Source organism: Orbicella faveolata, unplaced genomic scaffold (genome assembly GCF_042242905.1).
Source record: "Orbicella faveolata isolate gen_17 unplaced genomic scaffold, um_ofav_v1 contig_1, whole genome shotgun sequence".
Taxonomy (NCBI): domain Eukaryota; kingdom Metazoa; phylum Cnidaria; class Anthozoa; order Scleractinia; family Merulinidae; genus Orbicella; species Orbicella faveolata.
This window is the reverse complement of record NW_028301536.1, coordinates 725,945-748,374: the sequence shown is the minus strand read 5'-3', so window position 1 is coordinate 748,374 and position 22,430 is coordinate 725,945. Positions and strand designations below refer to the sequence as shown.

General features: G+C 37.8%; 1 protein-coding gene across 7 annotated transcripts in view; it reads right to left on the bottom strand.

Moving 5' to 3' along the window:
• Positions 1–415: 415 nt before the first annotated feature.
• LOC110051081 (octopamine receptor beta-2R-like) overlaps positions 416–22,430 on the bottom strand; it is a 31,888-nt gene continuing 9,873 nt past the window's right edge. For 3 of the 7 annotated variants that reach the window (XM_089283446.1, XM_089283450.1, XM_089283421.1), the window contains one exon: positions 416–2,764. In XM_089283446.1, the coding sequence (XP_089139572.1) occupies positions 1,467–2,456 (990 nt within the window). In that variant the 5' untranslated portion in view covers positions 2,457–2,764 and the 3' untranslated portion in view covers positions 416–1,466. Of the gene's footprint in view, positions 2,765–7,491; positions 8,359–9,986; positions 10,492–19,490; positions 21,358–22,430 lie in introns of those variants that run through there. The other 4 variants (XM_089283434.1, XM_020757056.2, XM_089283456.1 and 1 more) reach the window with 4 other exon arrangements.

Below are 22,430 nucleotides of genomic sequence, written 5' to 3'. Positions count from 1 at the left end.
TTTTGTTGGTTATCGCCTGGCTCCAAGGGTTTTTCTCCGGGTTCTTTGGTTTTCCTCCCTCCACAAAAACCAACATCTCCAAATTCCAATTCGACCAGAATAGAGGGCCGGCATGTGATGCGATGTGGCTTCCTCTCTAAGTTTCATAATATAATTTGAAAAGTTGTTATGAGCATTCACGAGTCTTCGGATGAATCTAATAATAATTCCATCCCCCCTTGACTCAATATCTCCAATATCCCCTACGTCGGTCAGTAAATAACGATTGGTCCCTTACAAGCAAAACGCTTCTGTTTTGATGACTATATTACGGGTGTCATGATGTGGTGATCCGAAAGAACAGTGATCAAACAAAAGTGTAATCGTGAACTGGAATTTAACTAATTCATAAAATAAGAATGAAGGATCTTGAACACACCTTGTAAAGAAGCTTTTACTCAACTATATAAAATTTTCCTTTATATCTGATACTACATTAATTTTTACCGCACCTTACTTCGCGAGTCTGTTTCTGTTTTTACAGAGCAAGCCATAGGCATCTATATATAACAACTTTATCAAGAAACCTGCAATTATTTTAGAAATCTCTAACCAAGAAGAGGCTAGGGAGGGAGGCGTGGTGGCCTTGTGGTTAGTGCGCTCGACTCCGGATCGAGAAACACCGGCAAGCCAACTGGACAAGTTTTTCTTTAGTTTCCTATGGGAACAGTTTGCCATTTCCGTTTACTCGTATGTTTTTAATCTGTTCATGATAAATGTTCAGGGACCCGTTTCTCAAAGGTCCTGAGACGTTTTCGAACCCGAAAAGCCATAGCAAAATCTCAAACCTTATGATTACAGAGCTGTTTTATTCACATACACTAAATACAAACAGCGGCTCCCTTCTTACGAGAAGTTTCAGGCGTATAAACCTCTCTGTTTTTAGATACAGATTAACTAAAAATGGTTTTGCTGGCCCGAAAAGATTCCTGGGCTTTCGAGAAACGGGCTTCTGGGCCGGGTTGTTCAAAGTCCGATTTAGCTATCCCAGGATTAGCGAGAATTTTGCTCCAAGTTTTGTAACTTTTCGGTGAGGCTTTCTGCTTACATTGCTTGCCCTTCAGTTTAATTGAATTTGAATAATCTCAATGCAAACTACGCAAAACATAAGCAGTGAAAAACATTTTTACACAAAAAAGGCAATAATTCGGTTAAATTTTAATCCTGGGTTAGGGTCAACCGGCTTTCGAGCAACCAGGCTCTGGACGTTTAGCAACATATCAGAAACCTCCTCTACCAGGTTAGTCTAATCTACTGGAAAGGAAAATGTATGATTCAACATGAAAAAGTGTTTTCAATTGTTGGTCAATTGTAAATCGTTTGAGATGTTTTGCATCTGGTTTTCCTCGATGGATTGAGGCATCTTGGGTTGCGCTCTAGGATTCATCTAGCATGCCTTGACTGGGCAGCAAGAACTGCGTTCTCAGCTAGAGATTAGTGCAATCATTTTTTCCTATGTGTGCATACTCTTCGTCTTTGCTTTCGCCGCTACTTGCATTGGTTGTCGCAGAACGACCGCTCAGCTTCTTGCTCTTCTGAAAAGATAAGTAACCCGTGAACAGCTTCTTAAAAGCGTACCTGAAGTCTTTGTTCATAAGCCCGTAAATGAGTGGATTGAGCATGGAATTCCCGTAATGCATCCACTTGGCGACAGACACAATAAGAGGTGGAGGTGGACACCGGCAGATGTAATAATTTAAGTTAAGTGCGAAGAAAGGAGACCAACACACGATGAAAGCTCCAATCACCACGCCCAGCGTTTTTGCTGCCTTTAACTCGGCGCTAAGGGAAAACCGTCTGGATTTTCCATTAATGGTCATGTCGATCTGCTTTGCTTGGTGTCGTGCAGCTCTAAATATGTTCACGTATGCAAAGAGGATAATTATAACAGGAACTGCATAATTAAGCACAACTATCACCAACGTGTACAAGTCACTGTTCCAGAAAGTGGGCGCCAGAGAAGCAACCACAATGGAGTAACACCATATGGTGACGAGTATGATAATGCCTCTTTTGCTGGTCATCCGTGAGTGGTAAAGTAGAGGTCCTGTGATGCACAGATGACGGTCGATACTCACAAATGTCAAATGCCAGATAGATGCGACACTCACCATGATATCGGTCACTGTCCATAATTGTTGCAGTAAAGGTTTGTTCAGGAATAGTGATGGGCCAGATATTATGTGAGCGACCCACACCGGCATGGAGATCAACGCCACCAAAATGTCCGTGACAGCTAATGACACGACGAAGTAGTTGGTGACATGGCGGAGTCGACGGAACCGTTTGAATGCTTGTATAACGAACACGTTGCCAAAGATGGCCAGTAGAATTATTAACACGACAAAAGTGCACGAGAGGGCAATATGAATTTCGTCGTATTTTTCTGGTGACTCCGTGCTTGAGTTGCTGCTCATAGTGATGTCTTGTTCACACAGATCAGTTTACTTAAGATTTCTTGGACGTAAAAGCGTTTGCCCAGATGTCTCTGCCTCGGTGGATTATCTTCAATACAAACAGTGCCTTTTGATGAAGTTACTGTAAAATAACGACCTTCTTGTCCTCTTGTTGCCAACTCAAACTTTCCGAGGAAAATTATTTCTCTTTTTGTTTTCTTTCTTGAAAATTATAATTCTGATTAACGCGCCCCTGCACCTTTGTAGTGAGTCTAGCCGCTGTTATTCGTGTTGCTTCATACTTCCCTTCAGTAGTTCAGATACAAAGACTGGAAGGAAGTAAATAACAGTGCATTTTAGTTGCTATTTAAAATTCAAGTGCAAAGAGATTAAAGGCTTAATTCCAAATTTACCGGCTTTTAAAATGACGAACACCGTACTGTCATTAAAATTTATCTTAAGTAGAACCAAATCGGATCATTTGCCTTTCATCGATCGGAACTAAATCTTTTTGCTATTTTGAAGTCTTAAAGTAAATCTATATATCATAGAATATGGCAATGGGGAAAAGTTATTACTTGTTATGAAAACATAAGAAGAAATTAAATAATTTGAGTCTGGCAGGCAGCTGTATTTTCTTCAAAACGTTTGAAAATTAGATTGAAATTGAAAATTATGATTTAAAGCTATAACTAAACTTTAATTTAAAAGAAATGAATTATAACGTTTCAAGGTTAACTCAAATTGACGAATTTACGAAAACAGAAGCAGCGACCTCGTTATTTACTTTTATGTGAAAAATGGTTTTAATTCCATTTGTACATAATTTTGTATAATCACATGGTCTGCCGCTTTCTTTAATTTCCTGCGTTCTTTGAATAAATCCCTTTCTCTCAGCACTGGCTTTAATTAAAAACAGTGCGACGATAATTATTAAGAATGTAAGCCATATTAAATCTTTAGAATTAAAAAAACATATTTCAATCAGTCTTAGAATAATCCTATTTAATTCGGGGTAAATATAGGTGCTAAAAAAGTAATATATTTAGAGAGACACTGATTTGACCAATCCTGGACCGCGGGAAAGCAAATGAATAATAGAAGTTAGAGAACCAATTGGAATTTATGTGATAGAAAACGTGAATGAAAAAGTTGGTAGTCTTATTACATGTTAAATACATTGTGATTTTTCCAACATGTACTGAAATTAATTTTAGAGTTTAACACAAACAATAAACGTACTACATGTGAGATGCTGTTAAATCAGTAAAGGAATCTAACGATCCCTTGCAGTTTGTGAGCGGCAAAAGCAACTCCTTTTTTAGAAGTGTAACCAACAGATTCTAAACAACGGATTATACTACGAAGGAAGTCAAGCTGTTCCTGTTACTAAACGTTATACGTCTTACTGTTTAAAAACAATGCTTGTCATTTGGAAGCCATCTTGACGGGTACGTAATACGCGTCAAAGACCGTCAGAAATTACAGTAATTGTATGGAAATCCGATGGCAAATTATTTTCTGAGCAATTAATGAATAGCAACATTAAGAGGCTAAATAAAGGATTGATTAACCAATATTTGAGTGATAACGCATCCATGTTCACGAAAAAAATTACTTTCCATTGTAGGGAAAATAGCGCGACAGGACACTCTTTGACACAACAACATATCCCTCAAATTTGGCTTCCAAAGCCGTGAATAGCTCTATTGTGAAAATTTAAATATTTGTCGACAAGAAGTCTTTCAGAGATCAAAATTGCCTTAAGGTAGTTTTCTACTTCTACTGGGAATTAACAAAGTAAGAGTGGTGATGGGCAACTTTTGAAAAGAGTCGTACACTCAGAACTCAGAAGTCATCACCCGAAAACTAGCGTTAAACGGGGGAAGGGGGGAGAGGCAAAGCGCGGATGGAAGAAGAGGGAGTGCCAGTTCTAGTCAAGTCAAGTCAATTTATCTTCATTTAGGCAGGGTAGGCCTATCAACCATAGGCTGGTATCAAAAGGGGCCCTGCGTAAAATTAAGACTACATGATAAAAAATTCAGAATTTAAAAATTACCGCAAAGATATGTATATAAGGACTTTAAAAATCGAATAAAAAGGAAATTACACATCTATGAAATACACTTTTCTAGATCAATACAATAAAAGAGAAAAATCAAAGTATATCTAAGTATTATATTGGTAGAAAACTAATGGCTAAAATGAAAACTAAGACAGTTCTTGAAAATGGAAAGTGACGTGGCTTCTTTTACTGATGTGGGTAAATCATTAAAAAGAACCGCGCCTGAAAATCTAAATGTGTTTTACCCTAGCGTTGACTTAGGGTTCGGTAGGTGCCTGTTTCCCGTTGACGCCCGTTAACCCGAAAACCAACAAAGAAAGTCCTGGTAGAGTCGCATTTTCTAAGACTAACTGCCAATCAACTTTCAAAACAATGCCATGTCGCTAACCAGATGAACACACAAAACATTTCGAAGCATCATTCCCAAAACCTCGATCAACGCCCTGGGGGGCACTGCCATATATGGGCTATATGGGTATGTGCCGCTGTGAAGGGTATGGTTTTCAAGCAGTTTACTCTAGGATGGGGTATATAAATCGGAGCGGTCTAGAATAGAGTATCATTTTTCACAAAACTGACTGCTTGATTGAAAATTTTATCTTGAGTAAGGAAACCAGGAATTACCACCCAAAAATGTAAAAAAATCAAATCGGCAAGTTTAAATTTACGCAAATCAGCTTCAACAGTGTCGATCGATGGGGGATTTGGGAAGTTTACTCTAGTATAGGTTAGCAAAATTCAGCTGAACTAGCTCTGGTATAGGCTAAGGGTTCCACGGTCCCAGCGCCACATCCCCATCCAGAAATTTCCAAAGTACCCCACCGGGATCAAAGTCAAAAAAGCGGCACTTTTTTACCGATAAATACAAACATCTGTGATAAGTAAAGACAAACACACAGATCATGGAGCACAACTTAATGGTTGCAGGATCCAGCTTCTAAATGAAACTGGCCAAGCAGTGTTGTAAAGCATTCGTAGCAACGAATATTGCAAGGAAAATTTAACAATCGGACTAGCACGTGCTTATTCCTGGGAATGTCGACTTTACGGACAAAGATAATTAAATTAACCGCACCAAAAGTAATTTCTCCGAAAGATATCAAATGATATATTCTTGATATGGAGCACAACGTGACTCGAGAACGATTGACAGTGCAAGAAAGAAAAATAACTTAGGTCAACTGAAAAGCAAATTGTTTTTATTTTGCATTGTTAATGAAAACGGCAGCTCTACGGAAACAGATCAAGTAATGTTTATTACGTGGTCTGTATACCATAACGAGAGTGTTACATAATGCCTTAGCTAAGCAGCGGTGTCGGTGGAACCTGGTTATTATCCGGGTCTCTGTATATATTAAGCAGGCTGTCAGAATAAACGTCAAGGGCACATGTTAAATCATGTTCTGTCGACATGACGAGTACTGCATATACTTTAAACGCGACAATGCAATTAGCCTGCGAACAGGCTCCCGGCGAGGACGGAAAAACATTTCGGCGAGCGCGAAACAGAAGAATTATGAGAGCAAAGCGATCGGGGCGGGGACTCACCGGGAGCCTGTTCGCAGGCTACAATGCAATCATATTAAATAGTCTGTACGTTTAACTGAAAAAAATCGCATTAACCCAAGAAATTGTTTTCACCTTCCAACTTGACACAACTGGTAAATAATCGTAAAAAAAAAATGGAATATACAAGTTGATTAATAGTATTCAAAACAAGACGTTAAGTTTGTAAGAGACCGTCATAGCAAAGTGTTCGTGCACTATTATTTGCACGCGGATTAATATCCTGCTCCTAGACAAGAAGCCAAAAACCAAAATCAACAATAATTCAAGGATGCGTGGGTGCCTTGCGGATGTGCAACAAAAGAGAGCAAACCAAAGTTAACGAGCCAGTTCTTGTTCCCATCATCGGCGCCCGACGACCTTTTTTTGCGCGGCAGTAAGACTTATCACCTCAGTCACGCAAAAAAAAAAAAATGATTGGATTATTTACTGTTTGCTAAGATCATTTTCCCCTGTGCATATAATGGCAAAAGCCTGATAAACACGTTTGCCTTGCTAAGCAGTTTGCAGCCTCTTGCAAGGATCTATGATCGGGCAAGCGATTCCATAGACATTGTTGATATAGTTTGTCGCTAAATGTACTTAGACATCACGGATGACTCAGAAATGCGCTAATTGAGTTTGTATTCAAAAACTGTGAATGAAAAAAAAAAGCCTATTACGTCTACATCGCACTCATCTTTTAAAGAGGTGGAAATGGTTGTAATGTTGATTATGGCATTCATCATAAGAATCTCCATTAAAAAAGTTTCATCAGGTTTTCCTATGAATTCTTGGAACGCGCTCAAAAACCCGATACCTCACGCACAGAAAAAATACAACATCGACCCGATTTCCTCTGAACTGAGTAAAGACAGAAATAAGATTAATCGAAAGAAAACGAAATAACGGACAAGAAAGGTTTTTCGCCGTAAATCCTGGCCGAAATATTAAATTAAAGCCAGTGAGGCTTCTGTGTTGAAATGGAAAAACAATACTCTTCGACGATCTACGGGTGGAATAAGTGACAACCTTTATGAAATGCAAAAAGATCCAACTTTTTTGTACTTAAATTGTGTTATTAAACCACAAATTGGAAAATAAATAAACAATGTTATTGCAACTATGAAGTACTATTAGTCTAATATCGTGCTTGACCAGGCAATGATTGTAAACAAACCCTTGCGCTGGGATCTCGCGGAGTTATATTCTCCTAACGGTATAAAGGGCAACATTATTTCTGCATCCCAACAGCCAAAAGGTAAATTTTGAAAGATACCTTGTCATGTTTTAAAGGCGAAGCTTCCCCTGATCAATAGAAGATTTCATCTTCGAACAGACAAACATTAACAGGCTGTCTATCGAACAATTTACGTTCAAGTAATATTACAGAGTAGTGTTATGACACAAGCCATGCTCAATCTAATAAAAAAAAATGTGTTGTACCTTGTCAAATCTGGCTCTGCTATCTCCCTGTAAATTTTTAGGCGTGTATCATTGAGTTTTCAATCGCGTGCAAACTTACTTCGCTACGTTGAGCTTTTCGACGGCAAGAGAATGGTTAATATCTCTGCTTTCCCAGCCAGACGTTAATAAACATGTGGTTGTTGGGGATGGCAATTCTCGCCTTGCTAGGCTAGCGTCCTGGTTGGATAACAACAACAATGACCACCTATTGATTATCATTTATTAACATATTGGCAATTTCATTCTGCGCCGGGCCCCCAAGAGAAAACAAACCATGGTGTTTTGGCAGATGGCGTCAGGGCTTTTGAGGTGTTAAGAAATTACATCTATTCTTCCTTTGCTGATCACTCGAGCATTTCACAATTGTACAAATGAAAGCTATTTTTATTATTATTTCTCTCTTCTAGATCGGAAGTGTGGCGCAGATGGGAATTTACATCGCGGGAGCACCCGATCGATCTGTGCTTGACGCGCGCTAGGCTTGCGAACACGATAAATGTTCGGGGTTCTTGACAAAAAAGCATGTAGCTAGATGACTTCAAATTATGCGATAACTTTAAAGTGACTTGCTATTATTCTTACAAAGAACACCACTCAAACAAACCGAGTTTACGACGTGATCGTAAATAAAACATGCCTTCGTGAAAGATTACGTCGACCATTGCTTTTGTGTAATAAGATGCACGCAAATTTTTATTGCTTCTTAGAAGTGTTAACGTGCGATCACATCCTTTAAAGTAAAGATAGGTATACCAGAAACAGTAAGGAAAAAAGTTGCTTAAGATTCCCACAAAACTTTGTTTTGAATAAGATAAGATATTCGGGAAAATAACTGCAGCAGCTCAAAACTATCAAATAAAGTAGAAATAGATAAGTTGTACTGCGTTATTTTCAGACAAATATATACATAGAGCTTTTCAAGTCAACTCCTTGCCCAATGACATTCACTTTAAGAAGGTTCCCAGGTCCACTCTCCATTGTGACACCCACTCCAGCCCTTTCTTCAGAAGATCAGGCGCATTTGCAAGGAACCTGACTGTTTTCTGAAGGGTGGCAAGGGGCTTATGCATGACACGCTAGGTTAGTACAAAACTTACCGTGTGATCCGTGAATAGCAATTTTTAAAAAAAATACATAAGAGATTCGTAAATTTATGAAAACCTATTGTCAAAAGAAGCTAAAATTATATGTAACACGTGAATTTTGTCTGGTCTCGGATAAATACTACGAAACTCGCAAAATTTCTACGAGTAAGGTCAATAAGGTTTATTACGGTAGCTAGTAATTTCAATACCTTTTTGTCTTGTAATTACCGGAACCTTTTCGCTCACAGTCACAGCGCATGAAATGGAGGCTCTGTCAGTTATCCTTTCGCTGGTAACAGAAAATAACGATGACGAAATTTTTGGTGCTAAATTTACGACTTTTTAAAGCCCTGACCAAACGGACTCACAAGTGGTCGCAAATAGCCGCAAGTTGATCTTGTGCGGAGACTTGCTTTGGGTGACCAAACAGACTCGCAAGTTTCCTCGCAAGTACACGAAAAAAAAAAAAAATTCAAGGCAGACATATCCTGTATTTCATTGGTTAATGGACGTCACTCAACTTGCCTTGACTTGGATTGGGTGGCCAAACGACATAAAACTTACGTCGACTTGCCTGGTCGACTTGCGTGCACTTGATCTCGACCAAAGTGAGCGCAATTCAACACAAGTGCGCGCAAGGCTTGGCCAAACGGAGTCTCAAGTAGACCCAAGTTTTCAGCTTACGTCTACTTGCGGGTCCGTTTGGCCGGGGCCTAAGTCCAAAAGGCAGTTAAGGCAGTTTTCGAGCCGGTTTAGTACGAAGTGGGCGCTTAACAAAACAAAAAAAATCTATTACATATTGGAGTTTCGATCCCTATTCTACGAGCTGTTGGATGGTTTTGCCATTCGTCGAGTCGCAAAGCACTGTTCAGCACGGTTACCTATAGCTACCAAGCGTAACACAGAAACATGTGGACAAGGTTGACACGGAAAAATTAATACGAAAATATCCACGGAATTAGCCCAGGACGAATTTCAAAATGCTGAAGACGAAAAAGATCGAAAATTAAAGACGTGATGGAAACACAAAGGTTTCAAGAACAAATGAAATCCTCTTTCGGTGTTTCGACTAATTAACTTCCTTACTTCCATGCATAATAACGCAATTATTGAATTTGATTATTTGTGATATCCAGAATAAACAAGGTCTCAGTAAATGTTATCAGCCTTCAGCTTTGACTTTGATAATCGTTTACCTCACCCTTGATAATTCCGAATGTCACTAAAACGCTCATGCAATAGTAGTGAATTATCTGCGGTCCAAACAGAGCGGCACATCCGTAGAAAGTTGCCCTGGTAGTTAGCGCAAGGAAGCGGTCGTTTAAAACAGAATTCATTTTATCCATTTGCATTGACCGACAAACCTCTTTTTGGTTGCTTTGGATTTACCTTAAACTGAGTTTCTTTGAGGTTCCTGATGATCCTGTCTTCAAGTTTCTTTCCCGCAAGTAAACGATGATCACTGGCCAACAAAGGAAAACCAAAACAGCAGAACATTGGTCAGACGAGCATATCTATCGATTTATGCTCTCTTGCAAATGATTGAAAATTAGAACAAAATTCACAAAAAAACCGTAAAGAGGTGCTAAAAGCTTTTGTCTAGTCTCTCGTCACTCTCTTGTGTTTGTCTTTCATCTTCCAGCTAAGAAACGCCGAAGTCATCAAAGAAATGGTAACTACAGCGGTACAGGATAGCGCCATAAACGAACCCCCTAGAACCACTTAACATATGAAATGAGAAGTAGCTTAGCGCTTACAACAGACGGCAAAACATATCTTAAAATCGTGAATTTAAGTTTGAAAACATAAATTCCGCGTTAAGCTTTTACTAAACGCTAACTTCCTAAGAGAAGTCGTAATTGAGACAATGATTATCTTGTTTGTTTATATCGAGATAATCCGGCTTCCAACTGAAACACGGAAACAAGGATGTGTATATATATAAAGAAAATAGCAACTGGAAGACAGTAGCTGCCGAGTACGTAACATTCTCCCAGCTCCACAGATTATATTTTTTGTGCCGAAAAAGATAATTTTGGTCTAGCAATGGCTAAAATTTGAAAACAGAAAAAGGGGAAATCACTCAATCAAAGGGAATCAAAATCATCAATCAGCCTTTATAACGTAGTTTCATCGCAGCACCAAGCGAAAATTTCTATCACTGAGAATTAATAAGAAAACAAGTAAAAACCAATCCTTCTCACACAATGTTGAAGACCACCTGAACTATAAACCATCTGCTTTTCTTTTTGAAAATTATTTTTATGCACAGAACTAATCAACACTATACACTTCAATTACTTCAATCACAACAAACTTCGTCTAAACATCATGAAATACATCCCAAACGTCAAGCAGTTTACGTCAGTATAGTTATCACGAAAATGTTCTTTACGAGTGGAAAAAAATGATAGTACCATTAAACCTTGTTTAAAGAATTAGAAATTACTTATCAAGTAAAAACTCAGTTTTACAAAACAAATGCGTATTTTTTTGAACCGGCAACAAAGTTTCCACCATGGTAAAAACAAATAAATGAAACGCGATGTTCCCTTTATCGAAGTGAAACATCTAAAAACAAGTTCTCTCTATTGGCAACGTTGTTAGTCCTTGGTGGAAACTCGTACAAATTATTCTGGTGTAGACGACAAAGGCTGTCAGTTATTTAAAGAAAATGGGTATCTTGTAGGGAACTCTATTATTCTTAAGAGAGCAAGTCTTTCTCAATATTTTACAAACGAATCTGGAAATATCTGGCGTTAAATTTACGGCTTTTTAAAGCCCTGACCAAACGAACTCACAAGTGGTCGCAAATAGCCGCAAGTTGATCTTGTACAGGGACTTGCTTTGGGTGACCAAACAGACTCGCAAGTTTCCTCGCAAGTACACGAAAAAAAAAAAAATTCAAGGCAGACATATCCTGTATTTCATTGGTTAATGGACGTCACTCAACTTGCCTTGACTTGGATTGTGTGGCCAAACGACATAAAACTTACGTCGACTTGCCTGGTCGACTTGCGTGCATTTGATCTCGACCAAAGTGAGCGCAAGTCAACGCAAGTGTACGCAAGGCTTGGCCAAACGGAGTCTCAAGTAGACCCACGTTTTCAACTTACGTCTACTTGCGGGGTCCGTTTGGCCGGAGCTTAAGTCCAAAAGGCAGTTAAGGCAGTTTTCGAGTTTAGTACGAAGTGGGCGCTTAACGAAACAAAAAAACTATATTACACATTGAAGTTTCGATCCCTATTCTACGAGCTGTTGGATGGTTTTGCCATTCGTCGAGTCGCACTGGCACTGTTCAGCGCGGTTACCCATAGCTACCAAGGGTAACACAGAAACATGTGGACAAGGTTGACACGGAAAAACTAATATGAAAATATCCACGGAATTAGCCCAGGACGAATTTCAAAATGTCTGAAGACGAAACTGATCGAAAATTAAAAAGTACTGGGAACTCGAAGGTTTCAGGAACAAATCAAATCCCCTTTCGGTGTTTCGACTAATTAAGTTCCTTACTTCCATGCATAATAACCTTATTATTGAATTTGCTTATTTATGATACCCAGAATAAGCAAGGTCTTGGTAAATGTTCTCAGCCTTCGACTTCGAGTTTGATAACCGTTTACCTCACCCTTGATAATTTCGAATGTCACGAAAAAGTTCATGCAATAGTCGTGAATCAGTTATCTGCGGCCCAAACAGAGCGCACCGCCATAGAAAGTTGCCCTGGTAGTTAGCGCAAGGAAGCGGTCGTTTAAAACAGAATTCATTTTATCCATTTGCATTGACCGACAAACCTCTTTTTGGTTACTGTGGATTTACCTTAACTGAGTTTCTTTGAGGTTCCTGATGATCCTGTCTTCAAGTTTCTTTCCCGCAAGTAAACGATGATCACTGGCCAACAAAGGAAAACCAAAACAGCAGAACATTGGTCAGACGAGCATATCTATCGATTTATGCTCTCTTGCAAATGATTGAAAATTAGAACAAAATTCACAAAAAAACCGTAAAGAGGTGCTAAAAGCTTTTGTCTAGTCTCTCGTCACTCTCTTGTGTTTGTCTTTCATCTTCCAGCTAAGAAACGCCGAAGTCATCACAGAAATGGTAATTACATCGGTAGATAGCGCCATAAACGAACCCCTTATTATATGTAATGAAAAGTAACTTATGCTTACAAGAGACGGCAAAACATAAATTTATGTTTGAAAATATAATTTCCCGCTATAATTTCCCGCTTTTACTAAAGGCCAACTTACTAAGAGAAGTCGTAATTGAGACAATGATCATCTTGTTTGTTTAGATCGAGATAATCGTCCAAACTCGGAAACAAGGTTGTGTATATGTAATGGTGATAGGACTGAGTGGAGTCCAATTCGGTCTGTTATCATAAGAGTGATAACAAAATCGGACGACCGCGCAGCGGGAGTCCGATTTGTTTATCACGATTATGATTACAGACCGAATTGCCCGACACGAAGTCTTATTATCAATTAATCAATTAATTTCCGAGAAAAGAAGAACAGCAAAGTTATGAAAGAAATGGAAAATTTGCATTAAAATACCTACAAAGGAGATGTAAACATTCTAAGGCCACCGCGCCTCCTACCGGCAATTAGGCGCTAAAAACACAAAAGCGCACGCACGCACGCACGTAACTATAACTTTGAATGTGATTGGCTTATTGAACTGTACGATAACAAACTGTCCAATAACAAAATGTCCGATAACAACTTGGCAAGTGAATTAGTGGAAAATGGATTTTTTTAAACCAATCACAATCGAGGAAAATGTAATTTTTATGATTAATAAAGAAATTGGAAATTGGAAGACAGTAGCTAACGAGTACGTAACATTCTCCCACCTCCACAGATTATACTTTTTGTGGCGAAAAAGATAATTTTGATATTTTGGACTAACAATTACAAAAAGATATTTTGGACTAGCAATGACTAAAATTTGAAAACAGAGAAAGCGAAAATCACCCGATCAAAAATACCAACCAGCCTATATAACGTAGTTTCATCGCAGCACCAAGCGAAACACATATCATGACAAATTTCTATCACTGAGAATTAATAAGAAAACAAGTAAAAACCAATTCATCTCACACATTGTTGAAGACCACCTGAACTATAAACCGTCTGCTTTTCATTTTGAAAATTATTTTGATGCACGGAACTAATCAACACTATACACTTCAATTACTTCAATCACAACAAACTTCGTCTAAACATCATGAAATACATCCCAAACGTCAAGCAGTTTACGTCAGTATAGTTATCACGAAAATGTTCTTTACATGTGGAAAAAATGATAATACCATTAAACCTTGTTTAAAGAATTAGAAATTACTTATCAAGTAAAAACTCAGTTGTACAAAACAGATGCGTCTTATTTAGAACCGGCAGCAAAGTTTCCAACATGGTCAAAAAAAAAAAATAGAACGCGATGTTCCCTTTATCTGAGCGAAACATCTAAAAACAAGTTCTCTCTATTGGTAACGTTGTTAGTCGTTGGTGGAAACTCGTACAAATAATTCTGGTGTAGACGACAAAGGCTGTCAGTTATTTAAAGAAAATGGGTATCTTATAGGGAACTCTATTTTTCTTAAGACAGCAAGTCATTCCCAATATTTTACAAACGAGTCATGGAGCCAGACAAAACTCAGTACAATTTAATTTTTAAAAAAGAATGGGTTAGGCCCTTTACCAGTCGGTAGATAAAAAGTCAAAAATATACTTGCCTGATCGTTTGTTTGGCAGGCCAAAAGTTAACGATAAAGATAAGTCCATTAAAAAATGCTCTAAGTTGCTCACCATGATACAGGAAAACCTGAGAAGTTATTTTTTCTCGCACTGTTTACATGAATAAATTTCTTCATTAACCTTCTGCTTTCCAAGTGAATTTGCAATCTTTCTTTTCTTCTCGAGATGTCGTTTAAAGAAGTTTCGTCACCAAAGAAGAAAAAAGTTAGAGCTATCGGTAAAGCATCATTGGTCTGTTTTAGTTTTTATAAGAAAAGTTCACAATACTTCAAGGATGTCCTTCCTGCATGCTGAGCTTTGCAAAGGTTAGCTAATTCATTTTCTTAAAGTTAATCGATGACAGTCCAGCTGCCCGTTAAGCCGCTGACCACGGAATACTTCTGTTGGATTATGGATCCATGATCAACAAACGCTGTATGTTTAACTGAAGGACATAGGTATGATTAAATTTGTATTTCTATCTATGTTCCTGATGAAATATCCTCGAAAACAGATATTAAAAATGTGATATTCGCTTTGCTTCTATACATTTTTTTTTTCGTAATTCATTTTTTTGTCAAATTTCCTCACAAGCAACTTTTAGTTCACTATAAAATTGTAAAATTGTAATAACCTGGCCTTACCTGACGTTTGAATATAAATTTGATTAAGGTTGTCGACTTCTGTGAGAAAAAAAAACATACGTCCCAACACGCTTTCAGAATCATTTTGCCTCAACACTTTGGTCGTTCTCTATATATACAAGATAAAAAGATCCGTTTCAACTTACTGGTTTGATGTGAAATAGGAAAACAAAATTGCCCCACGTATGTTATTTGTCCTGAAATGAAAACAGAATCGTGCAGGGAAGAGCAGGTTGCTGGATTTTCATCAGAATACTGCACGGTAGCGAGTGGTTACCGCAACTTATTAATCCTGTTCTATTGTTTGCGGTTTGTTGACATGATTGTGGCCACCTGACTCAAACAACCAACTTGACAAATAACAAGGTAAGGTTGTTTTTGGCTCCCACAATCGTATTATTTAATCAAGATGTTTGACACAACAAAATACACAGAGCTGCATATATATATAGATTTGTCTGATAATTCATTAGTTGTGAATGCGGGATTTTGGGCGCCATGTCCAACCTGTTTGCCTAGCAGAAAGGTCTCTGATGAGTCCCTGCGTAAGACTAGCCACGAACGATGTAGTATCACAAGTAACTGTCAACTTTATTGGCAATTCATTAGTTGGTAACCCCATTTCAATTCTTTTTCTAAACAGAGGTCATCAAAAACGTTATCCCCACAACTATAGTATTACTACCAATTTAGGCATTTAGGCATTGAAATAATACAGACAAATGTCAGATATATTAGGAATTGTGCCATAAAACACCATGCATAATAAGTGCTCGGAGAACAATAAAATAAATGTATTCTGAAACGTACGTCTTCCAACTTCACACTGCTAAGACAATAACCATAACATAATTTGATGGATTGGCATAAATTGATGAAGTGCAAACAGGGTGTTGCATTGATCGTAATCTTTATAGACATGGAACAAAAATACTGAATACTTTACACAGCAAAATCGCTAAACATTTGCTTTACAATTTTAGATTTTCGCGTTTAGAAGAGGAAAGCTGGACCTCAAATGAATTTTGCACCCTTTCCAAGAAATAATTCGGGTTTTACAGGTGAAAAAAAAAAAATCGGAGAAGATATTGCAAAATGATGACCTGGAAAACACGATCAAGTCATAAGAAAGATGTTCGTCGATTGGTTATCAAGCTAACAGTATTTTTACGGTCAGGCTGCCGCGATCTCAGCTCTCGATAGAGAAAGCACGAAATGTAAGAGTGATTAAAGCCTCATCGAGTGAGTTTTGTAGCGCTTGTAAAAATTTGCTGTACTTCCTTCTTCTCCTCTCTGGACTGACCAAAAATTGGACTTGGTTACAAAGTTACTGTGTACCTACCCTATTCAGGCCGGGCATTTTTTCAGGAGGAGGAGGGGGCGGGGTGAGGGGAGGGTTCTGGGAACGGTGTGGAAGGGAAAAATCACCCTGCAGTTCAAGCAAAGAAGTGCCGGCGCTATGATGTCTGTGATTGGCGGACTAAATACTAAGTGGGAGACATGAACATCCAATCCAAAGAAAAAAGACACGTACTTTCATCGCAATTCAAAGCAAAACGAATTTCGTGACAAATTTCTATTACTGAGAATCAGTAAAACAACAAGTAAAAACTAAGTCATCTCACACATTGTTGAAGACCGCCAGAAACCATAACCCAGCTGGTTTTTTTCTTGAAAATTATTTGAACCAATGGAACTTAAGTGCTATACACTTCAATCACAACAAACTGGCCTAAACACTACATACCTCCTAAACTTCAAGTAATTTACCCATTATAGTTAATACGTAAAAGTTCTTTGCGTGTGGAAATAAGAATTCCATTGAAACTTGTTTAAAGAATTAGAAATTACTTAGTAAGTAAAAACCTATATAAAACAAAAGCGAATCTTCTAGCACCGGCAGCAAAGTTTCCAACGTGGTGAAAATATTCTTTATCTGAGAAGACTTACGAAGAACATGGTAACGTTGTCCTTGGTGGAAACTCGTAGAAATAATTTTGCTATAGACTACAAGCGCCGTTAAAGCTAACGAAAATGGGCCTCTTGTAGGGAACTCATTTTACTCCCAATATTTTACAAACAAACCATTGAGCCAGACAAACCTCGGAGCAAATCACTTTTAAAAATAATGGATTGGGCTCATTTCCAAAAAATGTTCTAAGTTTCCCACCATGATACCGGAAAGGCTGAGAAATTATTTGTTCTGGCATTTTCCATGAATAAATTTCCTCATTGAACTTCTACTTTTCAAGTGAATTTGCAATCTTTTTTTTTTTTTCAAGATGCAAGATGTCGTTTAACGAGGTTTCGTCACCCCAAACAGAAGAAAAGTAAGAATTATCGATAAGTATTTTTGGTCATTTGGCATACAAAAGAAAAGTTCTCATTCCTTCAAGGATGTCCTCCCATGCTGAGAATCCCCCCTCCCCCCCCCCCCCCCCCGCCATTCCAAAACTTTAGCTAATGCATTTTCTTAAAGCTAATCGATGACATTCCAGCTGCCCTTAAACGGAGGATCACGAAATACTTAGGCTGGATTGTGAACGATCCTTGCAAAGTATCCTCAACAACCACTTCCATGTATGTTTAACTGAAGGGCATAGGTATGATTAAAGTTATATTTCTGTTTCTTGATAAAATATCCCCGGAAGAAAATCTTCAATATTCGCTTTCTATGGATTTTCTTTTCTTTTTTTTTTTTTTTTTTGTGCTTAATTCATTTTCTTGCCAAATTTCCTCATAACAAATTTTCAAGTGGCTTCCCAAAATTTTGAAATTGTAATAATCTGGCCTTATCTGACGTTTGAATATAAATTTGATTAAGCTTGTCTCGGTTTCTCAGTGAGAAAAAAACACGTCAAACAGGTTTTCAGAATCATTTTACCTCAACGCTTTGGTCGCTCTCTAGTCGAGAAGTTTCTAATATCCCATTTTGATTCTAAAACCCGTTAACTACCAAAAATAAAATCAGTGTTTCGTGAGATTTAAAGGTAAGACTGTTCATGGAATTTCACACGCTGTACGTTATCCGTTACCCATTACTCCATTCGGTAAACTAAGAAAATACATACAAGATAAAAAGATACATTTCAACTTACTGGTTTGATGAGAAATGTAAAAAAAAATTCTCCACTTATGGTAATCCGTGGTGAAACGAAAACTTAATAGTGAAGGGAAGAGAAGGTTGCAAGACAGAATACTGCACGGTAGCGAGTGGTTACTGCAACTTATCAATCCTGTTCTATTATTTGCGGTTTGTTTACATGATTATGGCCACCTGACTCAAACAATCGACTCGACAAATAGCAAGATAAGGTTATTTTTAGCTCGCACAATCGTATTATCCAATCAAGATGTTTGAGACAACAAAATACACAGAGCTGCATATATATAGCTTTGTCTGATCAGCCGATTCATTAGTTGGAAACCCTATTGAATTCTTTCTAAACAGAGGCCATCAAAACGTTACCTCCACAACTATAGTATTACTAGCCCAAAGGTAGGCATTGAAGCAATACAAACAAAGAAAATGTCAGATATATTAGTAATTCTCCCATTAATCACCATAGTAAATGCTCGGAGAAAAATGGAATATATATTCTGAAACGCACGTCTTCCATTTTTTCGCGTTGAGAACAGGAAAGCTGGATCTCAAATGAATTTTGACCCTTTCCAAGAAATAGTTCGGATTTTACTGGTGAAAAAAACAAGAAAAAACCGTGATGATATTGCAAATGATAACCTGGGAAACATGATCAAGTCATAAGAAAAATGTTAGTCGATTGGCTATCAAGCTAACAGAATTTTTACGGTCAGGCTGCCGCGATGCCATTTCTCGATAGAGGGAGCAAGAAATGTAAGAGTGATTAAAGCCTCATCGAGTGAGTTTTGTAGCGCTTGTAAAAATATGCTGTACTTCTTTCGTCTCCTCTTTAGACCCAAACAATAAGTTAAAAAGACTGACGAAATATTTGTCTTGGATTCGGTTACAAAGTTGCTATGTACTTACCCTATTCAGACCGGGCTTTCTTTTTTTTTTTTGGAGGGGGGAGGGGGAAGGGAAGGGGAGGTTTCTGGGAGTGGTAAGGAAGGGGGTGACGTCAGTGAAAATAACTCTAATGTTATTACGATATCAACGCCACGGGGCTAAAAGAAAATTTGAGGAAAATACGAAGAACCAACATTGACACACCCATACGGATATCTTTAAAAAAAGCTGCACATTCTGGCAACCAGAAATCGCCCACTGGCAAGTATCACTCGCAAGCTAAGGTAGTGGAGTAAAAGTGAAGCAAAATGTGTACAAATATGGGAAAAGAAATAGAGGAAGATACCAAGCCACAAAGGGAATCAAAAACCTCTTGGCGAGAACTTGAAATCTGGCGAGCATGGCTTACACCGCGAGAGGAATCGAAAGAAACTTAAACAAGAACCTAACAGCAACAAAAATCGAGTGAGATCGCCCATACCCGCAAACAAAAACAGTGGGGCCTTGTTTTGCTTACCTCGTGGCAGTGGCTGAACAGCTTCTGCAATCAGGTGAGAAACATTGGAGGAGAAAGCTCAATAAAGCGTGGTCAATTCCAGTGAAGAAAGGTGCCACAATGCATATGTCAACCAGCCTCTGACAAGAGCGTGTTTGGACAATCGAGCTGAGATGGCGAATTAATGTAGAGACTCAACCAAAATACCAAAAGGGTGCGGTTGTTAATGCCAACGATGCGTGGAGTGAGTTGGCTTTACGATACTAAAGGAAACAGTGAAAAGTCCTGTAATATAATTGCTTTTTGAACGACAGGTTTCAGGGGATAAACAATAGAGGGGTATCCGTTGATCAAAGAGTAAATATAATAACTGATCTTGCTTCCGACAATAGGCGTCTTTTTCTTTTACGGAGGTTTGAAAATGTTTACTTATTTTAAGAAAAGACCTGAATTACATTTGTCCTTTTCAAGTAACCTTTCAAAAGGACGACATCACAGAAGCGTATCCGTCCACAAGAAATGCACTAATTGTGAATTACACAGTCTTGTTTCCGACAGTTCGCGTCCATTTTCGTTTAGGAGTGGTGAAAATGTTTTTATTGTAAAACTAATATTTGAATTCCATTCTGTCTCTTGTGACACTAAAAATGCAATAGACTATGTTATTTTTTCACTTATTCCACCCCTAGTGAATAATTCCCGGAATAAAGATGTAATCTGTAGGTGTCGTTTCAGTTTAGAACCATCTAAGGCACCAAACACAACGACCATGTTGTCTAACCAGTGAGGATTTCAGTTTACGTTTCTCTTCGAACCCATGATAGCATTTCATGCAAATTGAAAATGCAAATAGCAGTAACTCGCTACTATTTTCTCTTCTATTTACCTCGAAGATTAAAATCTGTTAATGGAGTTTGCCTTCATTATATAAGCTCACAAAAAAACGTGGGTTTTTTCTGTCAGAACAGCGTACTAATTACCCCAAACCGCCGGTAATAGCCACAACAAATGAATATTTTGAGTTCAGACGCGCCATATTTAACAATGTTTTATTTACTTAAAATAATTTTGGGGGATTTAAAATACACGTTCAAAACGATCTCTATGAAGGGAAATTTTTGTGCTCCCTTCCTATGTCTTTTCTTTCCGAAAAAAATTTACTCTAAGTGCAAAAAAAAAGTAGCTGATGTTCATTTGCCTACGCCAGTCACACACAAATCATCGTGTATAAATGGCTAACGTTATCAGTCGCTGGATCATGTCGAAATGCTTACCGTTTTTGAAAAGTTTTTTTTTTTTCTTTTTGCGAATTAACTTTCAAAGGTCCGAATCTAATGTATGTGTGTCTAGGTAGGTAAACAAAAGGAAAATTTCAGTCGTGATTTTTGAGCGGCCTGCATCAAAAGAACGTCTACCGGTCTTCGTTTACCCAAATCAAACAAAGAAAAATAATACAACGTAAGATCTGAGAAATCTTATACAGAGGAAAACTACAAATGAACGTAATATAAGAAACATGTATGAAGCATCTTGGTTGCAAAACTAATTCAATGTTTCTTATTTTATATATTCATAATCTATACAAATAACTCTGCGTTACTCGAAACACATGTACACCTAAAAGCAATTTAGAGGATTATTAACAATATTGATATTCTTTAAATACAACGTACCCTGTATACCAGGAATATTTTAAGAGGGTATTCTGAAAATGCCGTGGTTGTCTTCTTGACATCTGCAAACAGAACACGTTGTTTGTCGTTTTCTGTGTCTTGGTGAATCAAAGTACTTCTGGTCAATATTACATGTGACAGTGATAAATCTTTAAACGGTTATCATCAGCTAAGTAACAAAAACATCAGAGCCAATCCGACTGAAATATAGGAAAAGCCATCTACATAATTAGTCAAACATCGCGTATTTTCTGTCTTAAAACTTTTGGAACACACTACACGTTACTATAACCTAGACCGAGATTAGAAAGTAAATCAGGTAGTTTGAAAAGCGGCAACAAAAACTAAAATTAGCGAATTCAGTGGCGGACCCCCATTTTCTGTTGATAAAATAATGATGAGCGTAAAATACAAAACCAATTTTGAAAAATTTCAGTTATTGAAGAGTTAAGAGGGCTCTGAAGTACCAAAGAGAACTTTTTAAACTTTGTCATGCGAGCTATCTTATCATGCTGATCACAATTTGATAATATAACAATAAAGGTTTACAGTGCATGTTTTTGAGTAGTTTTAAAATAGAACAACATTTTAAGCGAATATTAAGAGTGTTATCAGTATGTTGATGGATTATACTGTTGCTATGGTAACTTATTATGAAAACGACTCCGTTGTGTTAGGCATTGATTGATACTATTATTGTGGCATCAATATTAGTGGCAGTCTTTATATCTACCAACTTTGAAGTTTAATAGCTGGAAAGTGCTAGAAACTGTTGCCAGCCGCCTTATGAGATTGGAAGCAAACTTTTCTCTGACCAGCTAAAATGAGGGACTTATTCACCAGATAAGTAACTGCGTAAGCGCCTTGAATAAAATAGATAAAAAAGTGCCAAAAGAATAGGTTATTTTATATATGTTCTTCGCTAATTTACCGCCTGATAATGGCAAATTTACTCACATCAGAACCAGTTCAGTTTCGTATAAATTCTCAATATTCCTTATTGAATTCGAATAAACTTTCTACCTTCTAACTCACATGTATTTATCTAGGGGAAGTCAATTTTTTATAAAAGGAATGGCACAATGGTACGAAGTACATAAGCACTAAATTATAAATTAGCCCTGAAACATCTGTTAGACTTTAGAATTGGTTCTGACTGGCACCGTGCATTTTCCAAAAGAAAGAAGCTGATGTGAACGCACTAGCCCTCGGGTGCACAAGGGGAGGAGGGAGGTGGATCAAACCTTCTCTCCCCTTCAAAGTCTGAGTGGCATTTCAAATAAAACCT